We start from the raw sequence: 21,599 nt of genomic DNA on the forward strand, positions 1-21,599 counted from the left end.
GCCAAAAGCAACGAAGAAAGTTCGTATCAATATTTCAGCTTGTTCAATTAATAAATGCTTTAATGAGGATTAATAAAGGTGTCTTGGGTACTTATTTAAATAATCAATTATCAACGATCTACGAAAGAGTGCGAGTTTCGATATATCGTGTTCCGTGGATTCTAGAGGGTTGCACGGTCGCGCGAGAAATTAATAATAATCTCGAATATCAGGTTTCCCCGTTAGGATCAGGGATTCGAAAGCCTATATATAGGCGCAGTAAACTTTTGCTGGCGTGCTCCAATTCGGTTCACGGAAGTTCAGTTCCGTCTACGCGTTTCTTAATGGTTGAAGGTGATGTTCAGCGGAACTCGTTCGAGAGTCGCGCCAACTTGGTTCCGTGGAACAGAGACGCCTAACGATTCGGCTTAAACGCAAATATACATATGTATATCTATGAGCCATGTATGAGAAAAATGCGTATTTTCTGACGGCCTGTTCTGGCCTCCGGATCTCAATCACAACAATTTTATCGCCAAGTTTAACGTAAATACTTGAATATATTCTATCTATATGTATAATACTCAAGTACAGACGCAATGCATTTTTTTATATACAGAGTGTTCGGCCACTTCGGGGAAAAATTTTAATAGGAGATTCTAGAGGCCAGAATAAGACGAAAATCAAGAATATCAATTTCTTCACTGAGGCTTCGTTAAGAAGTTATTAACAAATTAAATTAAAAAATTTCAAATCATTCTGAAAAAATTATTTTTGGTTGCGTGGATCAATTGCAATCATTTTTGGTCATTAAACATACCCTCGAAATCCTACCCACTATCGAGGAAAAAATTCGGGAAGGTGTAAAATTTTGTCGGGGAAATTGAAAAATTTCAAATCGTTTTGGAAAAAATATTTTCAACTGCAGGGGTTAGTTCCAAGCATTTTTTGTCAAAAGATATGCCCCCGAAATCTTACGCAGTTTCGAGAAAAAAATTCGAGCAATTGCTCAAATTTTTCGGTGAACTTAAAAAATTTCAAATCATTCTGAAAAAATTATTCTCAGTTGCGTGGGTCAATTGCAATAATTTTTAGTCATTAAACATATCCTCGAAATCCTATCCACTTTCGAGAAAAAAATTCGAGTAGGTACTGACATTTTTAGACGAAATTAAAAAATTCCAAATCATATTAAAAAAATTATATTTAGTTACAGGGGTCAATTACAAGCATTTTTGGTGAATAGACATACCCACGAAATCTTACGCACTTTCGAAAAAAAAATTCGAGTAGGTACTGACATTTTTAGACGAAATTAAAAAATTCCAAATCATACTAAAAAAATTATATTTAGTTACAGGGGTCAATTACAAGCATTTTTGGTAAATAGACATACACCCGAAATCCTATGCATTTTCGAGAAAAAAATTCGAGTAGGTACTGAAATTTTTAAACGAAATTAAAAAATTCCAAATCATACTAAAAAAATTATATTTAGTTACAGGGGTCAATTACAAGCATTTTTGGTAAATAGACATACACCCGAAATCCTATGCATTTTCGAGAAAAAAATTCGAGTAGGTACTGAAATTTTTAAACGAAATTAAAAAATACCAAATCATACTAAAAAAATTATATTTAGTTACAGGGGTCAATTACAAGCATTTTTGGTGAATAGACACACCCCCGAAATCCTACGCAGTTTCGAGAAAAAAATTCGAGTAAGTGCTTAAATTTTTAGGCGAAATTGAAAAATTCCAAATCATATTAAAAAAATTATATTTGGTTACAGGGGTCAATTGCAATCATTTTTGGTCATTTGACATACCCTCGAAATCCTACCCACTTTCGAGAAAAAAATTGGAGTAGATACTGAAATTTTTAGACGAAATTAAAAAATACCAAATCATAATAAAAAAATTATATTTAGTTACAGGGGTCAATTACAAGCATTTTTGGTGAATAAACATACCCTCGAAATCCTATGCATTTTCGAGAAAAAAATTCAGTAAGTGGATAAATTTTTTGTCGAAATTAAAAAATTTCAAATAATTGTAAAAAATTTATTTTCGGTTACGGGAGTTAACTGGAATCATTTTTGGTGAATACATATACCCTCGAATTCCTACGCACTTTCGAGAAAAAAAATTCTTTACCGACAATATACCGTGTGGCCAGAAATGTTTCCCCAAAGTTTAAAAAGCCATAACTTCTGGACGGATTGAAGGAGTTTAATGATTTAAAATTCAAACGAGCTCTAGAGCCCCCCAAAATGGGCCGTATAAATACATTAGATGTAAGGTCTACTTTAAACGTTAATAAACTTTTTAACGAAGCCTCGATCAACAAATTGGTATTCTTGATTTTCGTCCTATTTTCGCCTCTAGAATCTCCCATAAATATTTTCCCAGGGGTGAAAATCAGTAAGAATGAAATCAGTAAGATACACGTTTGAAACTTCCTTTCTCACAGTTCAAACGTCTCTGGACGTCGATCGATGATGCAAAATCCCGTTCAAATAGACGCTGACATCAGCGATTGGTAGACAATCTACTCGCGTCGCGACAGCGCGATGACTTGCTCGAAATTAATATTAATTATCGACAGGTTAGCGATGAAGAGAAATTGTAATCTCGATGGGTTGCAAATTAGAAACACAATCCTTGTCGATCAGAATTCTGGATCTCGTGTTTGGGAGAATTGAGCAAATGATGGACAAGAAGAGTCCTCGAGTATCTAATCTTCTATGATTCGAACAAGATAGCCTGTTTCGAGTCTAATAATAAATCGAGTGATTTGTAAGAATCACTATAAAAGAACTATTTTCGTAAGGGTCTCTGTTCGTGTTCCTAAAAGTCTGATACAATGGAGAGTTTTATTTTATGTTACACGAGAATCTCCTAAGCGAGCTTACTATATGTGTGTTACGAGCTAGTTGCGTCCCGAGATGGTTCGATTCGTTCCGCTGATTTGCGTCTTGTTAGTTTTAGGAGATCGGGTCTAGTACCGCGAACCATTTGTCTTCATCTGCGTGGTAATTTTTTTTCATTCGTTCCATCGGCGCGGAACAAGACCCTCCGTCACCCTACTCTATTAGCAGACGCGATCCCGTGGTGCATACGCGAGGCCCTTATCGTTATTGTAGAACGATGTTCCGTTCAGTGAACCTCCCTGGTAATCGTGCTTAAAATCTGAACGCGTTTGCAGCCGATCGTTTTATTATCTCGATTCTACGTACTGTTTCGCTCGAGGCCCCCACAGCCCTACCAACGATTCCAAATACGCTTCGTCACAGACGTCCAACAAATCTCGCTCACTTTCCCCCACCATTCAAACCACGCAACTTTTTTCACTCCTCTTTGCCAAATAGTCTCTTTCTGGTAAAAATAAACCAAAAATACACTAATTTCTCGGATCTATCCCAATACTCTTGGTACACATTCTACTTAATATTATTGGTAACAAGTACACTGCGGATCTTTATGGAAATTAATGAAATCGGAACTTTCTAGGGAATCGTCTCAACCCCTAAATATAATAATTGCTATTTTTCCATATTACGTGCATTCTGTAGTGTTTTGAAAATTAAAATCACCCATAAATAAAAAAAAAGTTTTGATAGAATATCTTGCAAGCAATATGAAATCGAGTTCAACTAATTAATCATAATGGAGCATCGAGTAATTATTGGAAACAATTTTCATTGTAATTAGTTTATAAACAAATGGTTATTTATAACTGGTAACACAAACCATAAAAAAAGTAACATTTTTCTTAAAAAGGGCAACAATTCACTCTTTACGCAAATACTGAATATTCCATTATTTTATCTTTGTATGTTTACCTAATTCTGCAAAATAAAAAAGCAACAGCTCGAACCATAAGAATGTGGTAAACTGACCAGAAATTAAGTGAACTTTTAATATTGACCAGCAATGTACAATGTATTTAATTCAAATTGCACCGTTGAAAATACTGTAAAATGGTACACGGTGCAGTTTCCATCGAAAGGACTCGAGGATCGAAGTCCCAGGGATGAAATAAGCCGAGCATCGTTTGGTAGCGTTGCGTGGCAGAGACAAGGGGGTGGTCGCGTTAACGACAGGCGTTAATGGCAGGGCTTTTTCAGATTCGCAACGCGACATGGACGGTCGAACGAAACGCGTGCACGCTCTGGGAAGCTATCGTCTTTTCCCTCGTTTTTCACAAAGCCAGCCGCGCACTTTCATCTTCGAGCGCGGAGATCCCAGCCGAGTGACTTGCACTACTCTCCGCCGACAATAGCCAGAGATTCGCCTCGAGTCTTGTAGTACGCATCGCGTTGGATAAGTGGTTTGACCCGACTTGTCGCGACCAGCGCAATGCGTCGGTGCATACGGCCAACGAGATTCCCTCGATTCTGCTCGCAGATAGAAACGCTCTGATAGATGAAACCGCAACTCCAGGATTCGATGCGTTCAACTGGCAATTAAACGGGACAACGATGGCTTTTCGTAATCATACCAACGATGCTGATCATTTTTAACTAAATTACCACGCGAAACGTTTCGTTCGATCGACCAAGTGTACGACTTGGTGTTGGATGACCAACACGACCGTACAAACATCCTAGTCACCATTTCTAATCCTTCCTGAGCCACACTGCCCCTTGATCATCCTCCCTACCTCTACCTATTTCCAGCAATAGTATTCAGAAGCTTGCAATATCGAAGAATTCTCAGAAAGAGTCTAATACAAGTTGTACAAGTTTTCCAGATTTTTTGGAAAAGTGTTTTTGGAAAAATTGTTAAAGAATTACAAAATTATACAGAAGCTTGCAATATCGAAGAATTCTCAGAAAGAGTCTAATACAACTTGTACAAATTTTTCAGATTTTTTGGAAAAGTGTTTTTGGAAAAATTGTTAAAGAATTACAAAATTATACAGAAGCTTGCAATATCGAAGAATTCTCAGAAAGAGTCTAATACAACTTGTACAAGTTTTCCAGATTTTTTGGAAAAGTGTTTTTGGAAAAATTGTTAAAGAATTACAAAATTATACAGAAGCTTGCAATATCGAAGAATTCTCAGAAAGAGTCTAATACAACTTGTACAAGTTTTTCAGATTTTTTGGAAAAGTGTTTTTGGAAAAATTGTTAAACAATTACAAAATTATACAGAAGCATTCAATATTAAAGAATTCTCAGATAGAGTCTAATACAAGTTGTACAAGTTTTTCAGATTTTTTGGAAAAATTGTTAAAGAAATTCGTATTTCCTAATTTTTCATACGGCAAAAGGCCACACATGCTTTTACGTATACAGATTCGAAATTTTTTATTAATAATACTGAGAGTCTCTAATATTTATCTTCTTAGAAGCCTGAAAAATTGATTTCAAATAAATATAATAAAAAAACCCCGTGCATATTGTATGTTATTGATACGAGGTGTCCCTATAATAGGTCAAGAGAATCTGCTTAAAATTATTAATATCCATTTAATTAACTCAAGTTACGCGTAAATAGTGAACCGTCCTGTTTATTGTAATTCTTAATTTAGTGAAATTCTAAGTCTTTATCGCTTTCAAAAAACTCACCGCATTGCTCGTCTCCAACGAGGAAAGTAAACACCACCTGCAATCAAAATTGAAACTGATTAAAACTGGAATAATTCTTTGGTTATATGTATAGGGTGTTCGGCTACTTTTTTATTTTCGAATTTATAATCGCAGCTGAGCTTTTTCCAGTGGAAATAATAATACCACGCAAGACTATATTTACACTTCCGAAGAATTAGAAAAGGAACGCAAAATAAAACACGATTATACAGGGTGTTCAGCCATTCCTAGGAAAAATTTTAATGGGAGATTCTAGAGGCCAAAATAAGACGAAAATCAAGAATATCAATTTGTTGATTGAGCCTTCGTTAAAAAGTTATTAAAAAATTAAATTAAAAAATTTCAAATCCTCCAGGAAAAAATTATTTTCGGTTGCGGGGGCCAATTACAATCATTTTTGGTCAATACATATACCCACGAAATCCTACGCACTTTCGAGAAAAAAATTCCTAATCGAAAATGTAATTTATGGCCAGAAATGTTGTCCGAAAATTTCATGCGGATCTTTAAAATGTCATAACTTCTGAACGGATTGAAGGATTTTAATTTTCAAAAATGCAAACGACGCGTATTTTAATCAATAATACGTAGAAATTACAAAAATATGCAAAAAGTTGATCCTTGACCCCGCAAAATGAGAAAAACCCCATAAAAATGGTCCAATCTTCAAACAGCCATAATTCCTACAATAGTGAATATATTTCAATGAAACTTTTTTCTTGAGTAGAGCTCATAGGTACCTACAAAAAAGTATTGGCCAACTTTTTTGTAGGGCGTCAAACAAAATTATTAAAAATGAAAAACGAATTTTTAAGAAAAATCGACAAAAAAAATTTCAAATCGTTCTAAAAAAATTATTTTCAGTTGCGGGAGTCAATTTCAATCATTTTTGGTCAATATATATACCCCGGAAATCCTACGCACTTTTGAGAAAAAAATTCGAGAATGTGTGAAATTTTTCAACAAAATTAAAAAATTTCAAACCATTCTGAAAAAATTATTTTCGGTTGCAGGGGTCGATTACAATCATTTTTGGTCATTACACATTCCCCCGAAATCTTGGGCATTTCGGAGAAAAAAATTCAGTACGGGCGGAACTTTAAACGTTAATAATTTCTTAACGAAGCCTCCATCAACAAATTGGTATTCTTGTATTTTTCCCGATTTTGTCCTCTAGAAGTAGTGCAAGCCTACAGTGCTTCATTAAAATCAAAGTTAGAACGGCTACTACCATAATGGATGTGCGCGCAAGATGTAAATCATCAAAATCTGCAAAACTGTAGGAGGCAATTTTAAAAAATCGCATATCAATGGATTTGGAATAAAATGCTCGTCATTTTTTGTCATTATGAAAATTTCAATAAAATGAAAAATTAAGTTAATAAATTTTTTTTTGTTATAAACAAATTGTATTTTTTTAAATTTTTTAACACCATGTTATTGTACATAAGAAACCATCAACCTCGCCCATTAACAATTTTTTTGTATGTCTTTCCGTTTTCGAGATAGTCGTTTCGAGCCAAAACTTCAAGGGGTGGTTTCACCCCTTAAACTCGAGTTACCGCAGCTAAAAAAAAATACGTGTCGATTATTTTTGACTGCTTTATAAGTGTACAAAGTTTCATCAAAATCGAAGCCGGACCGTTCGCGATGGTTCCTTGTGAGAACCACTATCGTCTGCAGTTACATATATGCAGATTGCTGTTCCACAGCCAGAACTTTAAACGTTAATAATTTTTCAACGAAGCCTCAGCGAAGAAATTGATATTCTTGATTTTCGTCTTATTTTGGCCCCTAGAATCTCCCCATTAAAATTCTTCCCAGGGGTGGTCGAGCACCCTTATACCATTTTCAGTAAATCCCCCAAGAAGCAGACGATTCGTAAAAGGAAACACACGCGGCCTGGCGAAGAATGCAGTGTTTGTTTTCACGACACGCTTCGACGTGCAAAGGGTCAGCCTGACACGTGTGCAAAAAGGTTGCATTTAATTCCTAAAGCCCCTCCTTAGTCGCTAACTAAACGCGCAATACATACATATGTATACGTAATAGCGAAGATCGCTTAAAACTTACAGTTTCTATTTTATTTCTTGTAAACTTTTAATTAACGCTAACTGTCATTGGGAATACTGTAACATAGCAAATACATTATTGAACAATATTTAGTTTTAAAACAGTTACATACGGCTTAAATTTCTGCAATATACATATATGTAGTCTTCGAGTGCAAAAAAGCAATGACAAAAAATCCGTGGTTCTGTCTCGTTGCTTCGAGAACAAAGTTCCTACGGTATTAACGTAAAGAGACGCAAATGAAAAGCTGGTCGAGCGACTACGTATTTATCCAGACAGCAAACACACTCGTTCCGAGTACCTGACACCTGCTCACTTTTGTACACTTTCAAAAAACTGCGACCGGATCGTCACCCATTGAAATTGCACGTAAAATCAGCCAAATAAACCCTATTTTTATTTTATGTATAAATAATTAAAATTTTTCCCAGGGGTGGTCGAGCAGCCTGTATACTCGATGTATTTCGATTAGAAAATCGTTGAAATTTGTAACTATCGATAAGCGATACATACCTCGAGCGAGCGACAGTATCGACGCGATAAACAAGTAACAAAATCCACGGCTGAAAGTTTGGTTAAGTACGAGTGCTTGGCAGCGGTTTGATTCGATAATTAAAATTCCATCATGGTGTCGATGCATCGCGGTGTTCGAGATCAAACAGCGCGAGCATCGACTCACGTGTGTAGAACGAGTCGCGTGAACGGACACGACCACGCATAAATAACGTCGATGTATGTGAGCGACAGCGATCGCGTAAATAAAGCTGCATGCAGATGCACGTTACATGTACATATATTACACGTATGCTCACTCACCTCGATACAAATCGGCAAGCAGGCAGCAGGCCGTCACAACAACACGACGGTCGTCGCATCCCCTCCCAACACACCGCGATCGTCCTCTTCCCGTTCATTCATTCCTCCTCCACGCGACGCCGTTGTTTCTCTCGGGCGACATTAGCAGACGACACACCATAGTTGCCCGGTGTTGCACTCTCAACGTTAACAACCGGACAAAGTACGATAACATCGACCAATCGGGCACGATAAATCGAATCACATCGACCTAGACGGGGCTAACGCCCAGATGCACCGCCCGACGACGCGAGATTCCCGTCAAATCGACGCCATTCCCCGCGGACTGTTTACATTGCGTCGAGAATCGCGATACGAGCCGACAGCTACTCCCACGTCGCGACACAACGTCCGATCGTTTGGAATCGCACTTGTTTCTTTCTGTGTTTCTATCAACCGATAACCGTCACTGTCAACCATTTAATGGATAGCTACACAATTTTAAACGGGTTCTAAACACCACCGGTTGTCAACGATACAGAGAGGCTCCTAAATCTGTTCAGTTCGAAACTATTCTTTCGAGGGAAACAGCTTTTCTTGCAGGCTGGTTGTCGTTTGTAGGCGCTTAGAAGGAGCTCGAACCGCGTAAGTAAGGGTTTCCACTCTTGGACAGAATGATCCTACATGGTTAGCAGTGATTTCGTTGATCGAATGAGAACCGATGCTTTCACCGCGGTACCCGCACTTATTTACACCGGCAAGGAAACAGCATAACAAAAATAGTCTTCCACTCGCACCGGAAGATCGCGCTACTCTTCAAGTCTGGTGCGTCTAGGCGGCGTAACGTGAACACGGCCCGCGACTAATAAGCCTGTTAATAGGAGAGCAGTAACGACGAGGAAGAACCACGGCCGACCGTACACGAAATGCCCGACGCCGTGGAGAAAACTGTCGTAGACTGCACGAGGTACGTGCGACACGTTTTCAAGGACGTCTGCGAACGTCTCGCCGGCGACTTTGTCGCTACCGCAACAGTCGAACGACATTTGACCGTTTGAGGGCCCAGGTGGATACCTCGGGCGTCTCGATTATGCGAACTACGACGCGTCGAGATCGACGAATAAACGGGGGAACACCTATAAGAGAATACCGCGTGTTTTTCTAAACGACAACGGGTCGCAACGTGTGACAACGCGACCAAACAAGCTGGCTAAGCGGGTTTTCGCTTTCGACTGAAATCGAATGTTTCTACCGGCTAGCCGGCTGGCAACGCGATAGTGTGTGTACGCGCGTGCTTGCGCGCACGCGTGCATCGTTGTGTGCATACGCGCGCGTTTCCAGCAGCATCCCACTATCGAGTGTTCCGACAAGTAAAACCGTAGCCTGTCTCGGGGCTCGCGTTACAAAACACCAGCGCCGACGAGATGAGTCGACCGATTGAATTACGCGCGTGCACGCGCGCATCGTATACTCCATTCGAGCATATCTTTTCCTCGATTTAAATGCCTTCACGGAGATCACACGCCTTTCCACGCAAACACGGCATTCTTCTCGCCCTTTTATACACAACGATCTATAAAATGTCTTTTACCTCGAAAATTTTCGATCGGTTGTTACGAATTTTATGGTATCGCAAGAGAAATTACCGATCCGACGACACTCGTTCTATCTTACAAGTAACAAAGTAAACTTTTCTTCCTATTGATATTTGAAAATTAGATTTTTCTTTTCAAAGTAATTTTCAATTAACATGCATACTCTATCTAACGAGGACTAAAAATACGCATAATTTTTATCATTTATCCCCTATCCCGTTTCTCGAAAGTAGCATCAGTATACTATAACCAGACTATAGAAAAAATAAAAATGCGATAATTAAGAAATATATGGATATAATATTAATAGCATTGGTACTCCGTATTAAAGTATTTTAGCGAAGAGTTTTGATCGGAGTCGTGGCTATCATCTGAGGTTCGTGGAAGCGGTGGAATGCCACTCCACAACCGACTGTGAAAGTTGTATTAATTACCGCCTTTTAATGTGCCGACATTTTTTCATCCCGGTTTTTATATCTTTTCGGGAGGGGACAAGAACCGATCGTATTCCATACGAAAATACTCTCTCGTTGCTTACCGCGGGCCATTGAACCTCCATATCACATGAGTAACCGAAAGTTCATTAAAACTACAACTGTTTAAAAACACGATTTTCATATAAACACTTGTACTGTTTTCGATTAAATACATCGAAAAAGTGCAAAAGAATTTTACAACGGTATAGGAAAAGACTTTATATAATAATATTTCTCGCCTAAACTGCAATTTTGATAAACAAAAGTATATACAATACTTATTCCTTTATACCCTATACAAATAAAGAATTCCTTACTCGTTTTTAACGATACCGAAACAGTTTATTTATTCAGTTGTCTGTACTACTAAATATCTACACTCGTTAATTTTTATATTTTATCATTCATCCTGAGCAAAAAAAAGTGCATCCGTCTAGGAACCTATAAAAATCCACTTTATTAAAAATTATATACACAAACTGGCTGCACCTTATTTACATATACATAAAATGTTGCATACATATTTAGATTGCTCTGGAACCTGCGAGAATCATTGTAAAACAATTGTTCGATTCGGAAAGAGAATTACAACGATGGGATTTTACGAAAACTATTCCAGCCTCAAAAATTCCTAAACTATTAATTAGGAAATTACATAAATTTAAACTTAACCCTAGTTTAATTTAAAAGCATTACGTAGCTATTTCTTATCCTCGTTCAGATTATACTTTGTTTTTAATTTATCTATTTCCTCCATCTTTTTATCAACATCAACCCGTTTGAATGCCTTATTGCTTTGATAGTATAAAACTACCAGGTACCGGTTGCAAACATTGAAACCGCTTAAATGATCGCATGCATTCTTTGCATCGAATATATCTTCGTAAACAACAAAAGCTGTCCCTCTAGTTTCAGCAGTGTTACCCCTTAAAAGATGAAATATTTTAATGTAGATATACTCTGCGATCTATATACTGCGGGCATAAGCAGCTTTTATAGCATCCATCTTAGATGAGTATAGGTGGAAAAAATAATCTATAATTTATTCTCCAGTATTTTTTATATTAATTATTATAGAATTTTCATTTAACTTAATGCAAGACGGATAACAACAAGTTATATTATATTTATCACTGTGGGTGAAAAATCATGATATACCAACCAAGGGATAATTCTATGTAAAAAAAATAAAGAAAAATCTATTCCATATCGATCAATAAACGATGACGTCAAGTACATTTTATACAAGAAATTACTAAAATTTAAAGATTAAAAAAACAAAAGCACATAAATCTTTATTTAAATAAAGAGACTGGTCATAAATACTTACACCCTGATTTGTCTAATGGCTCCGTATTTGCCAAAAATATCATACATTTCTTCAGCTGTAATTTTATAGGGCAAATTTCTTATATATAACACTCTATTTACTTCGGGAGGTAACCTCACCTACAAAGAAAAACATTTTGAAATATAAGAGAGGTTATGTAGACAACTTACTGTAAAGAAAACGTTACATATTAATCTATAGACTTACGTTAGCTCTTCGTTGCAGCATAGCCATAGTCATGTTTGAAACACAAAGGTTTTTTTCTTTCTTAATGTGAAAATATAACCGCAAAACAAATTTCTTTAAACGAAAACAACACCTTTTCTCCAAACGTCAAGATAACCAAAAACACATTTGCAGAGTTTATGCTACCAGGGAGCAGCACTGTGATTTACAGTGTGGGGTCGAGACTTATGGTCTCGTCCGCACAAGAATATAGGGGAGCAGTTCCCGTTAAATGCGAATCCGCCGTAAGGCTGCGCGCGCAGCGCAGCAGGGCGAAAGCGCGTCCTCCCCAAAATGCAAGGACGCTCAAACAAACCACTGCTTTGTAAGAACTGCACGAAGAAGCACCTCCAAAAGATCCAGAGTAAAAACTCCTGTTGTTAAACCAAGACTTGTACGCCTAGCGTGAGTAAAGAATACTTGTTATTGTTGTTGTTGTTATATACACGCGTTCAGTCATTTCAAATATTAATATCCGTGGTCGTAGGGGTGGGCCTACGAACGCACGCGCATCATACGTGGAACGAACCACGTGCATCAAGTCAGCATAATCCCACAACAGGGTGCCTAAAATATATGGTATTGAAAGACAATTGAATAAAAAATACGTCATTTTATAACACCACCAGTCACGTAGGAAAAGTTTTCAAGGAAAATTATAACCGTTCTGAGAATTTTTATTTGTAATTTTTATTCGTAGCAACAATACTCGGAAACAAACAATTAAAAATGGTACTAGTAATTGGCATTATTTACTTGCAATATCACTATTTTCTTAAAATTTTCTTTGATATCATAGTCGAGTGAAATGTACATCTATTTGATTTCGCATCAGCATTACAGTTTTATATATATTTAGTTACAGTTTAAACATTTACACATTACATTTTTTTTTTATATAGAATATATTCATGTTTCAAGCACAGTTTACAAATTTACTTGATCAGAGTTCTTAGAAATCATTTAATAAATTGACACATCGAATATTATAATTGGAATACGACGGCTAAATGTCTGAACTTTTTTTGAAGAATTATGTTTAATATATAAGAAGTATGTAATAATGCGTTTATCGAAGTAGATATTGCTAGTGGAATGAAGAAATGGCACAACAGACCAATGCCTGATTGCAATTAGAACCGTCATTAATTTTCTATGAAGAAAGCTTCGTTATTATTTTATACTTTGTTAAAAGCTGCAATGTCTACACTTTGTACAAAGTCCTCAATTTCCTGAATCTTTTCTGCGAGCCAGTCCACTGAAACTTTTTCATCTTCCACGACACATGAAATCTGAAGTTTGTGAATTCCGAAGGCAAGAGGGACAAGTTGCGCTGTGAAAGAACAATTACTTTGTTTGCTTGCCTAAAATTAAACAAATCAGTCAGACACTATAACTTACCCGCTCCCCATAAGAGACCGTCCGTCTCGATTTTTCTCACTTCGGTTTCCATAAGTTTCATATCCGTTTCATCGTCCCACGGCTTGACATCTAATATTATGTTCGATTTGGCGATCAAAGCTGGTTCTGTTAATTATTATTATATAGATATAGTGTAATTCAATTTAAAGTATAAATTTTCTATACAACTTACTTTTGGACTTTTTCGCAGCATACGCAGCTAATCTTTCTTCCCTAATTTTTGCAGCTTCTGCATCTTCCCCCTAACAAGTTAAGTATTTAAAGAATTTACAGTATAGGCCGTAAATAACAACATTTATATTTCAATAGTTGTAGAGTAGTGTTGAATTCATGTAATAAATAGAAAAATATAATTGTTATTCTGGGAATATCTGGTGTACTATGTCTCGTAAATATCGTCCAATTTATACATTTTTGCACCCTACTTGGAAAAACGTATAAAGTGTACTAAATGTATAAGTATCGTGCAGAAATGATCTCAAATATTATGTAAGGAAATTATCTGCTTGAATGTCTTTTGCACTATTTCTGCCAACTTGCCTCTGAGTCTGAACCAAACAAATCAACACCGTCATCTTCAGCTTTTGCTTGTGATTTTTTCGGAGCTGGATCATAGTTCTGACATGAACTTTGATTAAACTTATCTTCAAGATTTTTTACACGTGCCGTCAATTTATTGATAGTATTATTCAATTCTTCAACGATTGTTGCTAAAATTTTATAACACGGAAAATGTTACATTAATAATAATGTAATACTCTTTTCCGAAAAATTATAAAATTACATTTAGTCGATAATAATAAATCTAATAAACGGTACAATACTTACGAAGATCTGAGTAATCTTTTTTGGTATCGTTTGGAGTGGTGGGACCAGCAACGGTTGAAATGTCGTCCATCTGTAAAGTAATTGCAATAATATCATACTACTAAATAAATACTATGAAAAAAACAACGGAGACATTAGTATTTTAGCTTTAGTTTATTTTAACAAAAACAATTCAATATTATGTCCATAGGTTTTATATTAATATTTGATATTATATTAGTAAGCAGGTTTGAAAATTTGTTACATAAGGGTGCGCAAAGGGTGCAGTACTCACACACTGTAAAGATTGTTTAATATGTTGACGAGCCTTGGCGACCGCATTGGCTAAACTTCCATCAGCAGATAAGATTGGACTAGCAGTTTGTTGATTTCCCTGTATCTACCAATATTAAATGTCAACTCGGACCAAACTGATTGTTACAAACAATCCAATATCATACCTCCACCAAGATATATACATATAAACAGTGACTAAATTAAAATTGAGTACATATATACTTATCCTTCATGCTAAATTGTGTATGAAATATGTCAAAAAGGAAATTATTATTTCCTTGTTAAAAACATTTATGTAAGGCTATCCAATTTAAATGGAATTTCCAATCCATTATTGTAAATGTTCTAATGTAACCAGGTGGAGATAGACATTCTAAATATTCAAAAGGTGAACAAAGAATAAGCACAACAGACATTTTCACAGCATACTAACAACAGGTACTCATTTGTGTTTACTACAAAAGAAAGTGTTGCAAATAAATATGTGTTACCATTATGTGTAAATATATTGTTTAACAATAAACCCAATAACCGCAGTAAAATATATTTCTAATTATAAGCAAAACATGCACTACAATCCCTATTCTTACAAAGGAAGAACATGCATATTGTTAAATTAAAGAAAGATAATTATGCAGATATTATTTTTCGTTATACATGGACAATAGCTATTAAATCTAAAAATCAAACAACAATATAAATTTGAAAGTATTTCAACAATATAGTAATCACAGGTTGTAGCTAATATGATACAAAAAAAAAAGATGGAAATAATATTATGTTTAATTAATTTTTAAATATAATAAGCAGATTTTTACAATGAACCAGACCAGTGGTTTCCAAACTTTTTAAAAGATCCTCCTGATATTTATAGACAACAAATTTATGTTGTGTGAATTCATTTTCATTAATTCAAATTTAAATTGTTTTTCTTAATTTCAATTAATTTACTCCTTAATTTGTTAAATGTAACAAATTATTTGGAAAGAATCTATTGCAAAATTTGATTTAATATATTTTAATATGAAATAATACGAATTTCTTCTGTAAAAAGTTTAGAAAGCTCTGACCTAGGTAATGAAATGCTTATTACGATGAACTAAATAAAATTTGATAAATATTGCATTTTTGCACACAAATCATTAAGTAACATATTCAGAATAATATGTACCTGAGTAGACAATTGCTGTTTAATCCTTATTAGCGGTGTAATATTTTCTTTTATTTCCTTAGTGTCATTTTTCCCTTTTCCTCTATTTCTCTGCCGTGTATCAGCCTTGTTTTTTTTTTCTTTTATTTCTTTTGTATTATAATTCTTAGACGCATCATTAGATGGATTAGTTTCTTTTTCTTTTATATCATTTTTGACATTATCAGATGTTTGATTTTCCTCTACATTTTCTTTCTTTTGCATATTGTACTCATTTTCATCTTTATTTGTCTTTGAGACCTTCGATTGATTTTTAGCATGTTTGGGGATATCATTTTGATCATTTTCAGAAATCAATAATTTATTATCTTTGAATTTTTTAGGTTTTGTTTTAGTTAAAGAGTTACTGTTCAAAATATCTTGGCAGTTATTACTCATAGAAATTTCAGATTTAAGCGAACAGCATTCCATAATTTTATGTGACACCACCTTGAAACATGTTTCAAGCTGTGCAAGTGGAAATTTACATCTTGCAATTAATGTATAGAATACAAACTAAATAAAGCATGTTTTTGTTACATGCTGAGTACAATTTTTTATCATTGCAACAAAAACAACTGCACAAATACTTTCAATAAAAATTTCATGCAATCCTTCAACTCATCGAATATTATTAAATAAATAAAACTATTTGTTGTGTATAACCATAAAATAACTAAACAAATAAATTCAAAATTGCATTGCAAGTTGTATGTTCTTACTTTATTGTTACTAATAACATGTTTGTCACAAAAGTTTTGTATTAGAAAAGAAATGCAATACATATATAATTTATTTAAGTACATAACTAGGAAGGGAATTAAGTAAATAAATAATAAAATTCCCAGCACTTTCTGAAGTTACAAGCAGGTAAGGTGTTCCCTATCACCAGATATTCCCTGAAGTGTGTTAGAAAATGTTAATTTTTAGTTAGTACAGAAAAAAACACAAGGCATAACAAAAAGGCGTACATTGGCCATGGATGTTGGGACTGAGGTTTAAAGTTCTCTGTTTGTAAACATACTTTTTGGTTCTGTAATGTTCATTAAATTTCTATTCTAGTGTTATTATAACGAAAATGAATAAAAAAAAAAAAAAAAAAAAACAAATGTTTTTTTTTATTTAATGCTTTGTATGTTTAGAAACATGTATCCTACCCTTGTTGGCAATTACCTTTATAAATTCAATAACATTAATATGTAATTTAGCAATAAAAATACTTACCTTGGCCATTCTTTCAAAATACAGTCGTTCTGCTTTGTCATAGGATGGCTTGTCGAACCATACCTTCTCTTGCGCTAATGCTGACTTTTCCATGTTTCAAGAGATTTATTTAATGAATGAAGATGCAAGCAAATTTCTGTAACACGAAATTTGATCTTAAATTTATTACAATTGTACTAAACTATAAAACTGAGATATTCGTAATTTGGAAATATTTAAATTTAAGAACACAGCATGCATAAAAAAACGAATTATATAATATTCAATATTTGAGCATGGAAAATAAAATATTAGAAAGTTTCAGATCATTTGTATTTATTCGAAATACAATTTTTTTGTTAAATATTTATAAAATATATATGATTGCTATATAATAACGTATAAAGTTATCTAATACAGTATAATCGCGTTATATCGCCTTCTGATATTTTCTCGTCGAATGAAACCTTCACATTTAAAAATTTGAATTCTATTCAAATTTAGATAAACCTAATTTTAATGGGGAGGATATGCTTCTTTTTTTATATTTTTTCTACTAGCATAAAAATTTTTTAACAGAATTATAATATTACAAAGAGGACTTTTTATATCAACCATATAACATGCTTTTTTTCTTTTCTAGAAGCTTGCAGACCCCAACAAAGATGTTCAGAGATCTCCATGGTTCTGCAGACCATAATTTGAGAAACATTGGTCTGCTATGTAACAATAGATTGCAACAATTAACAATTTATGAAACAATTATGCTAATTAACAATTAGTGTCATGTGCTATCATCGTCGCTACTAAAATATTTATACTCAAATGGGGGTTTATTTAATTTTTTATGAGCAGGTAATTCCAATCTATACGTTTCATTAACTGTTCCTTGTTTGTCCGATTCTTTTCTTATTTCATCCAATAAACCATTCATTGTTTCTTCTTCCCCCTTCTTAACTACACATGAATGAATTTCTAATGCATTAAAGTACCGAATAAATGCTTTGAGTTCATTAAAAGAAGAATGCATGGAAAAACATACATTGAAAGTTCTACTTCTAACTTTATCCCATTCTCCTATTACGCTTGTATCCTTTTTTTTCCATTTCATTGCAGATGGAATAATAGTCATAACATGAACATCAAGCACGTCTTCTCTACATTTTAAACGCGACGAAAACTGTTTTTTTGTACAAGCATGAATCGGAGTACTATATGGATCGTTTGTAACGTAATAAGATAGCTGTTGAATGCGACAGTAACTTTCATATACAAAAGGTTTTACATGAATCTTCATATTCAACATTTTAGAGAGTTCCACAAAGAGGAATTCAGAACCATATGTGGCAGAACACTCTAGAATAATAACATTCCTTGGGTCTTTATGTATCCATTGTTTGATGATATCGCTCATTTTACTTAGACTTTCTTTGCGGGTTGGGAAAGATGGAAAATCACGATCTAAGAAAGTTGTGTCCAAGTAAATTGTAGTAAATGTTCTGGGTAATAATCTGGAGGATTCATAGTAATGTAGACCTTTTAACTTTGGAAAGTCTGTTGAGTTGATGCGGAAGTCACCAGTATATAAAACTGACACGTTATTTAATTCAAATAAGAACATTACAGACCCTAAACAATGACCAGCTGATATACAGGTAACAGAAATGATCATTTTCTCTTTATTTTCTAGTTCATATTCTACAACAGTTGGTGTATCAATATCTATTTCTTTAACAGAATTTTGAAAACTAAATTTACTTTCTAGTAATGCTTTTGTAATAGCACTGCAATAGAGATACTTGTTATATATATTTAAATGTGTAAAAAACTCTTTTGATAAGCCAGCCATGTGATCTGTGTGACAATGACTAAGAAAGAATACGGAAGACAACGTTTTGTTTTTTTCTTCAAAATGATCCACCGAGATGCCAGGTATCTCCTTAATGAACCCAAGGAAAGTAGACATTCTGCCACATGTATTCCTGTAATTTATAAATCAATCATGCTGGTATTTGTTTTATACAAGCTATTGTACTTTAACAATAATTAGAATTCATTACATGATTTTTAAGTGAGAGTTTCATTCAATAAATAAATTAGAAATCTTTCTATTAAACAACAGATACAAAGATAACAAAAATATTAAAATGAAATTAAGTCTTGCACTTTGTTGGAAGAGGATAATAAAAATAATAAATTTGCGTATCAATAAAACAAAATTAGGTTATCACAAGCAAAAAACAGATGTTTACGAAGTCACAGAATAAAGTTGCGATTTTGTAGGTTATAGCTGTAAGAGTTAAATAAATATTGTATTAACGAGAAAAATGTATTAAAGGGGTAATTTACGAACCGCTGGATCAACGACCTGTTCTCGTTTGAACGAACAATCAATAAATTTTATGCTGGAACTTCAAAAACATGAATTCGCCATGTGCTGTATTGATCGATTAATTCGATGGATATATAGCGAAGTACAATTAATACGTTGTTCGTTGATATTGTAAAACGATTCACTGTACGCGTTGATTATCTATCGATCGAATATTATTAAATATACCTTGACTCGTCACAGATTGTCAGATTGATGCAACAATTGTCCGATCGCCAAAAATTTCTGCAAGCCGGATATAACGTGCCAATTGAAAAGAAATAGACACAGCGATGCATGAACAGCGATGGAAGATGTCACTGAGATACGCGACCACCACTGGTAAATTTAACACATTTCAAAACGTTTCGAATTCGCTTTAAATCTTCTACTTACAAAATATTAGATTAAAAAATTGATGAATTTTTTCAAATGCAATGGTTGCTCACGGATGAATATGTAGGGCAAGATGTAAGAAACAGTATTATCGATTTCATAACGTTTCAATACCAAATACTGTGTCGTAGAACATAAAGCGGTAGAAATTATTTTCACGGAAACTATTTCAAATAAGGAGAAAAGAATGTTTTTTGTAACATTTTATTCTTAGTAAGGGGGGGGGTCTTCTCACCAAAAACACTGAAAAATAGGAAATAACAGCTGTTTTTAACGTCTACGTATACGTATTATTTAATATTTATTTTTGTACGTTGTATAATACAGTAAACAACGTAAAAATTTTAAAGAATGAAATGATTAGCGGAAAAATGAAGTTTAAGAAACACTGGAATAGTATATAAACTTTTACATTTTTCTAATGCTGTGTTGTAAAAAAATACATTTATTAGTAACATTTCGTCTGATTTTGTATAGTGAAAGAAATCTAACAAGAACGAAAATTTTACCATTTAATTTTGACTTGTGACTTTAAATGAAATCAATTCTTTTTTGTATAAACAAAAGTAGCATCCTTGTTTGTTATTTTTATAATTCTATAAAATATTTCCAATGTATTCTCAAGCAACGCGTATGCAATGTAGAAAGTTTAAAAATTGGCGGCAATTGATCTATAAAGATACATTTGCTCGGAGAAGAGGTGGTTTATACTTGATTCCATTGATGCTAGCAGAAATCAATTTTCAGTGAAAATGACTACGCAAAGATCACCGGCCAAATTAAAAGAATTACGTTTGCCGATGTCAAGGGTGAAAACGATTATGAAAAGTTCTCCTTACGTGGACACGATCGGCCAGGATGGATTGTTTCTAGTCACGAAAGCTACGGTAAGATTAATACCAGTATATTGAGGTTAAGTGACACTCTGTGTGGTTATTTTGTATATTATGTAGTTTCCATATTTGCCGTTTCGCGGGTTAATTGAAAATGTTTATTTTCATTAATATATAATTACAATAATAACGAACTATCGCTTATATTATACATCGTGCTCGAGTATGTGCATTTTGTGAATTAATAACATTTTTTATACGTGTAACGAAATTGAAGAAACAAAACGATTGATATAAATTCTTTCAGGAATTGTTTATACATTACTTAACTGAAGAAGCACATCAGCAAAGCAATAAAGGCAATTCTTTGGATTATAAACATTTGGCTGAAGTGGTTCAAACGAACGATACATTGGAATTCCTTAAAGAAATAATGCCTAGAAAGATAACGGTCAGACAATTCAAAGAAATGATGGCAGCCAAGGATAGACATAGTAGTTCAGAAAGTAGCTCAGATTCAGACAGTGATAGTGACACAGATTCAGATTCTTGCACCGACAGTGACAATTCGAAACCAGAGGGTGGGAACTCGTCGAACAGTGATCACGAAAGTGAAACAAAGGAGAACGGTAAATGTGATTTGGTTAGTGACAAGAGCGAGGCTAGTGGAAAAAGTGATAGCGAAGATGAGACTAAAAGATAAGAAAACAGACATGAATTTTTTATTTCTATTCCCATAAAGCAGGCTCCGATTATGAAAGGAACAGCTTCAACTTGCTTGGAAACGATATAATTTTAAAAACATTTGGTAATAGATAAACGTTCAAAGTATTTGTCAGTATTTAATACTTTAGATGAGATAAGGATAATAACTTTAGAAGTCGAGCACTATTTTTATATGTATTCAATAAAAATAAATTATAGACAATTACATACTTTTTAAGAAGTAGAGAAGAAAAGGAAGAAAAAATTCCTTACTAATTTAATTTTATTACTAAAACCAAAATAAAAT

The 21,599-nt window shown here is 34.1% G+C and overlaps 4 protein-coding genes across 10 annotated transcripts in view; 1 reads left to right on the forward strand and 3 right to left on the reverse strand.

Annotated features, from left to right (window-relative positions):
- The window catches only part of LOC122402688 (solute carrier organic anion transporter family member 74D), a 182,393-nt gene extending 172,922 nt beyond the window's left edge, over positions 1 to 9,471 (reverse strand). Inside the window, exons 1-2 of the mRNA XM_043405678.1 lie at positions 8,465 to 9,471; positions 5,555 to 5,591 (exon numbers count right to left, since the gene is read on the reverse strand). The gene's annotated coding sequence lies outside the window, so the exon portion shown is untranslated. The remainder of the gene's footprint in view (positions 1 to 5,554; positions 5,592 to 8,464) is intronic.
- A 1,429-nt stretch (positions 9,472 to 10,900) lies between these two features.
- LOC122402639 (splicing factor 3B subunit 6) lies at positions 10,901 to 12,227 on the reverse strand. Its single transcript, XM_043405598.1, has 3 exons — positions 12,052 to 12,227; positions 11,845 to 11,963; positions 10,901 to 11,440 (listed from the first exon to the last, which is right to left on the reverse strand). The coding sequence occupies exons 1-3, from the start codon at positions 12,082 to 12,084 to the stop codon at positions 11,215 to 11,217; spliced, it is 378 nt and encodes a 125-aa protein (XP_043261533.1). The 5' UTR covers positions 12,085 to 12,227; the 3' UTR covers positions 10,901 to 11,214.
- Positions 12,228 to 12,804: 577 nt separating this feature from the next.
- LOC122402620 (probable elongation factor 1-delta) lies at positions 12,805 to 20,653 on the reverse strand. Of its 7 annotated transcripts, none has more exons than XM_043405560.1 (9): positions 19,341 to 19,534; positions 17,009 to 17,144; positions 15,767 to 16,234; positions 14,594 to 14,698; positions 14,320 to 14,389; positions 14,032 to 14,201; positions 13,664 to 13,733; positions 13,471 to 13,596; positions 12,805 to 13,402 (listed from the first exon to the last, which is right to left on the reverse strand). In XM_043405560.1, exons 2-9 carry the CDS (start codon positions 17,099 to 17,101, stop codon positions 13,248 to 13,250), a joined length of 1,257 nt encoding a protein of 418 aa, XP_043261495.1. In that variant the 5' UTR covers positions 17,102 to 17,144; positions 19,341 to 19,534; the 3' UTR covers positions 12,805 to 13,247. The 7 variants fall into 7 exon arrangements, with proteins under 7 accessions (XP_043261495.1, XP_043261493.1, XP_043261496.1 ...); XM_043405558.1 differs by having other exon boundaries at positions 15,767 to 16,252; XM_043405561.1 differs by having other exon boundaries at positions 12,806 to 13,402; positions 14,594 to 14,692; positions 19,341 to 19,533.
- On the forward strand, positions 20,426 to 21,446 carry LOC122402623 (chromatin accessibility complex 16kD protein-like). The gene is made up of 2 exons (XM_043405565.1): positions 20,426 to 20,641; positions 20,895 to 21,446. Exons 1-2 carry the CDS (start codon positions 20,507 to 20,509, stop codon positions 21,288 to 21,290), a joined length of 531 nt encoding a protein of 176 aa, XP_043261500.1. The 5' UTR covers positions 20,426 to 20,506; the 3' UTR covers positions 21,291 to 21,446.
- Positions 21,447 to 21,599: the final 153 nt, after the last annotated feature.

This window comes from Colletes gigas, unplaced genomic scaffold (assembly GCF_013123115.1).
Source record: "Colletes gigas isolate AHSC1104 unplaced genomic scaffold, ASM1312311v1 Colletes_gigas_Sc00038, whole genome shotgun sequence".
NCBI classification, from domain to species: Eukaryota; Metazoa; Arthropoda; class Insecta; order Hymenoptera; family Colletidae; genus Colletes; species Colletes gigas.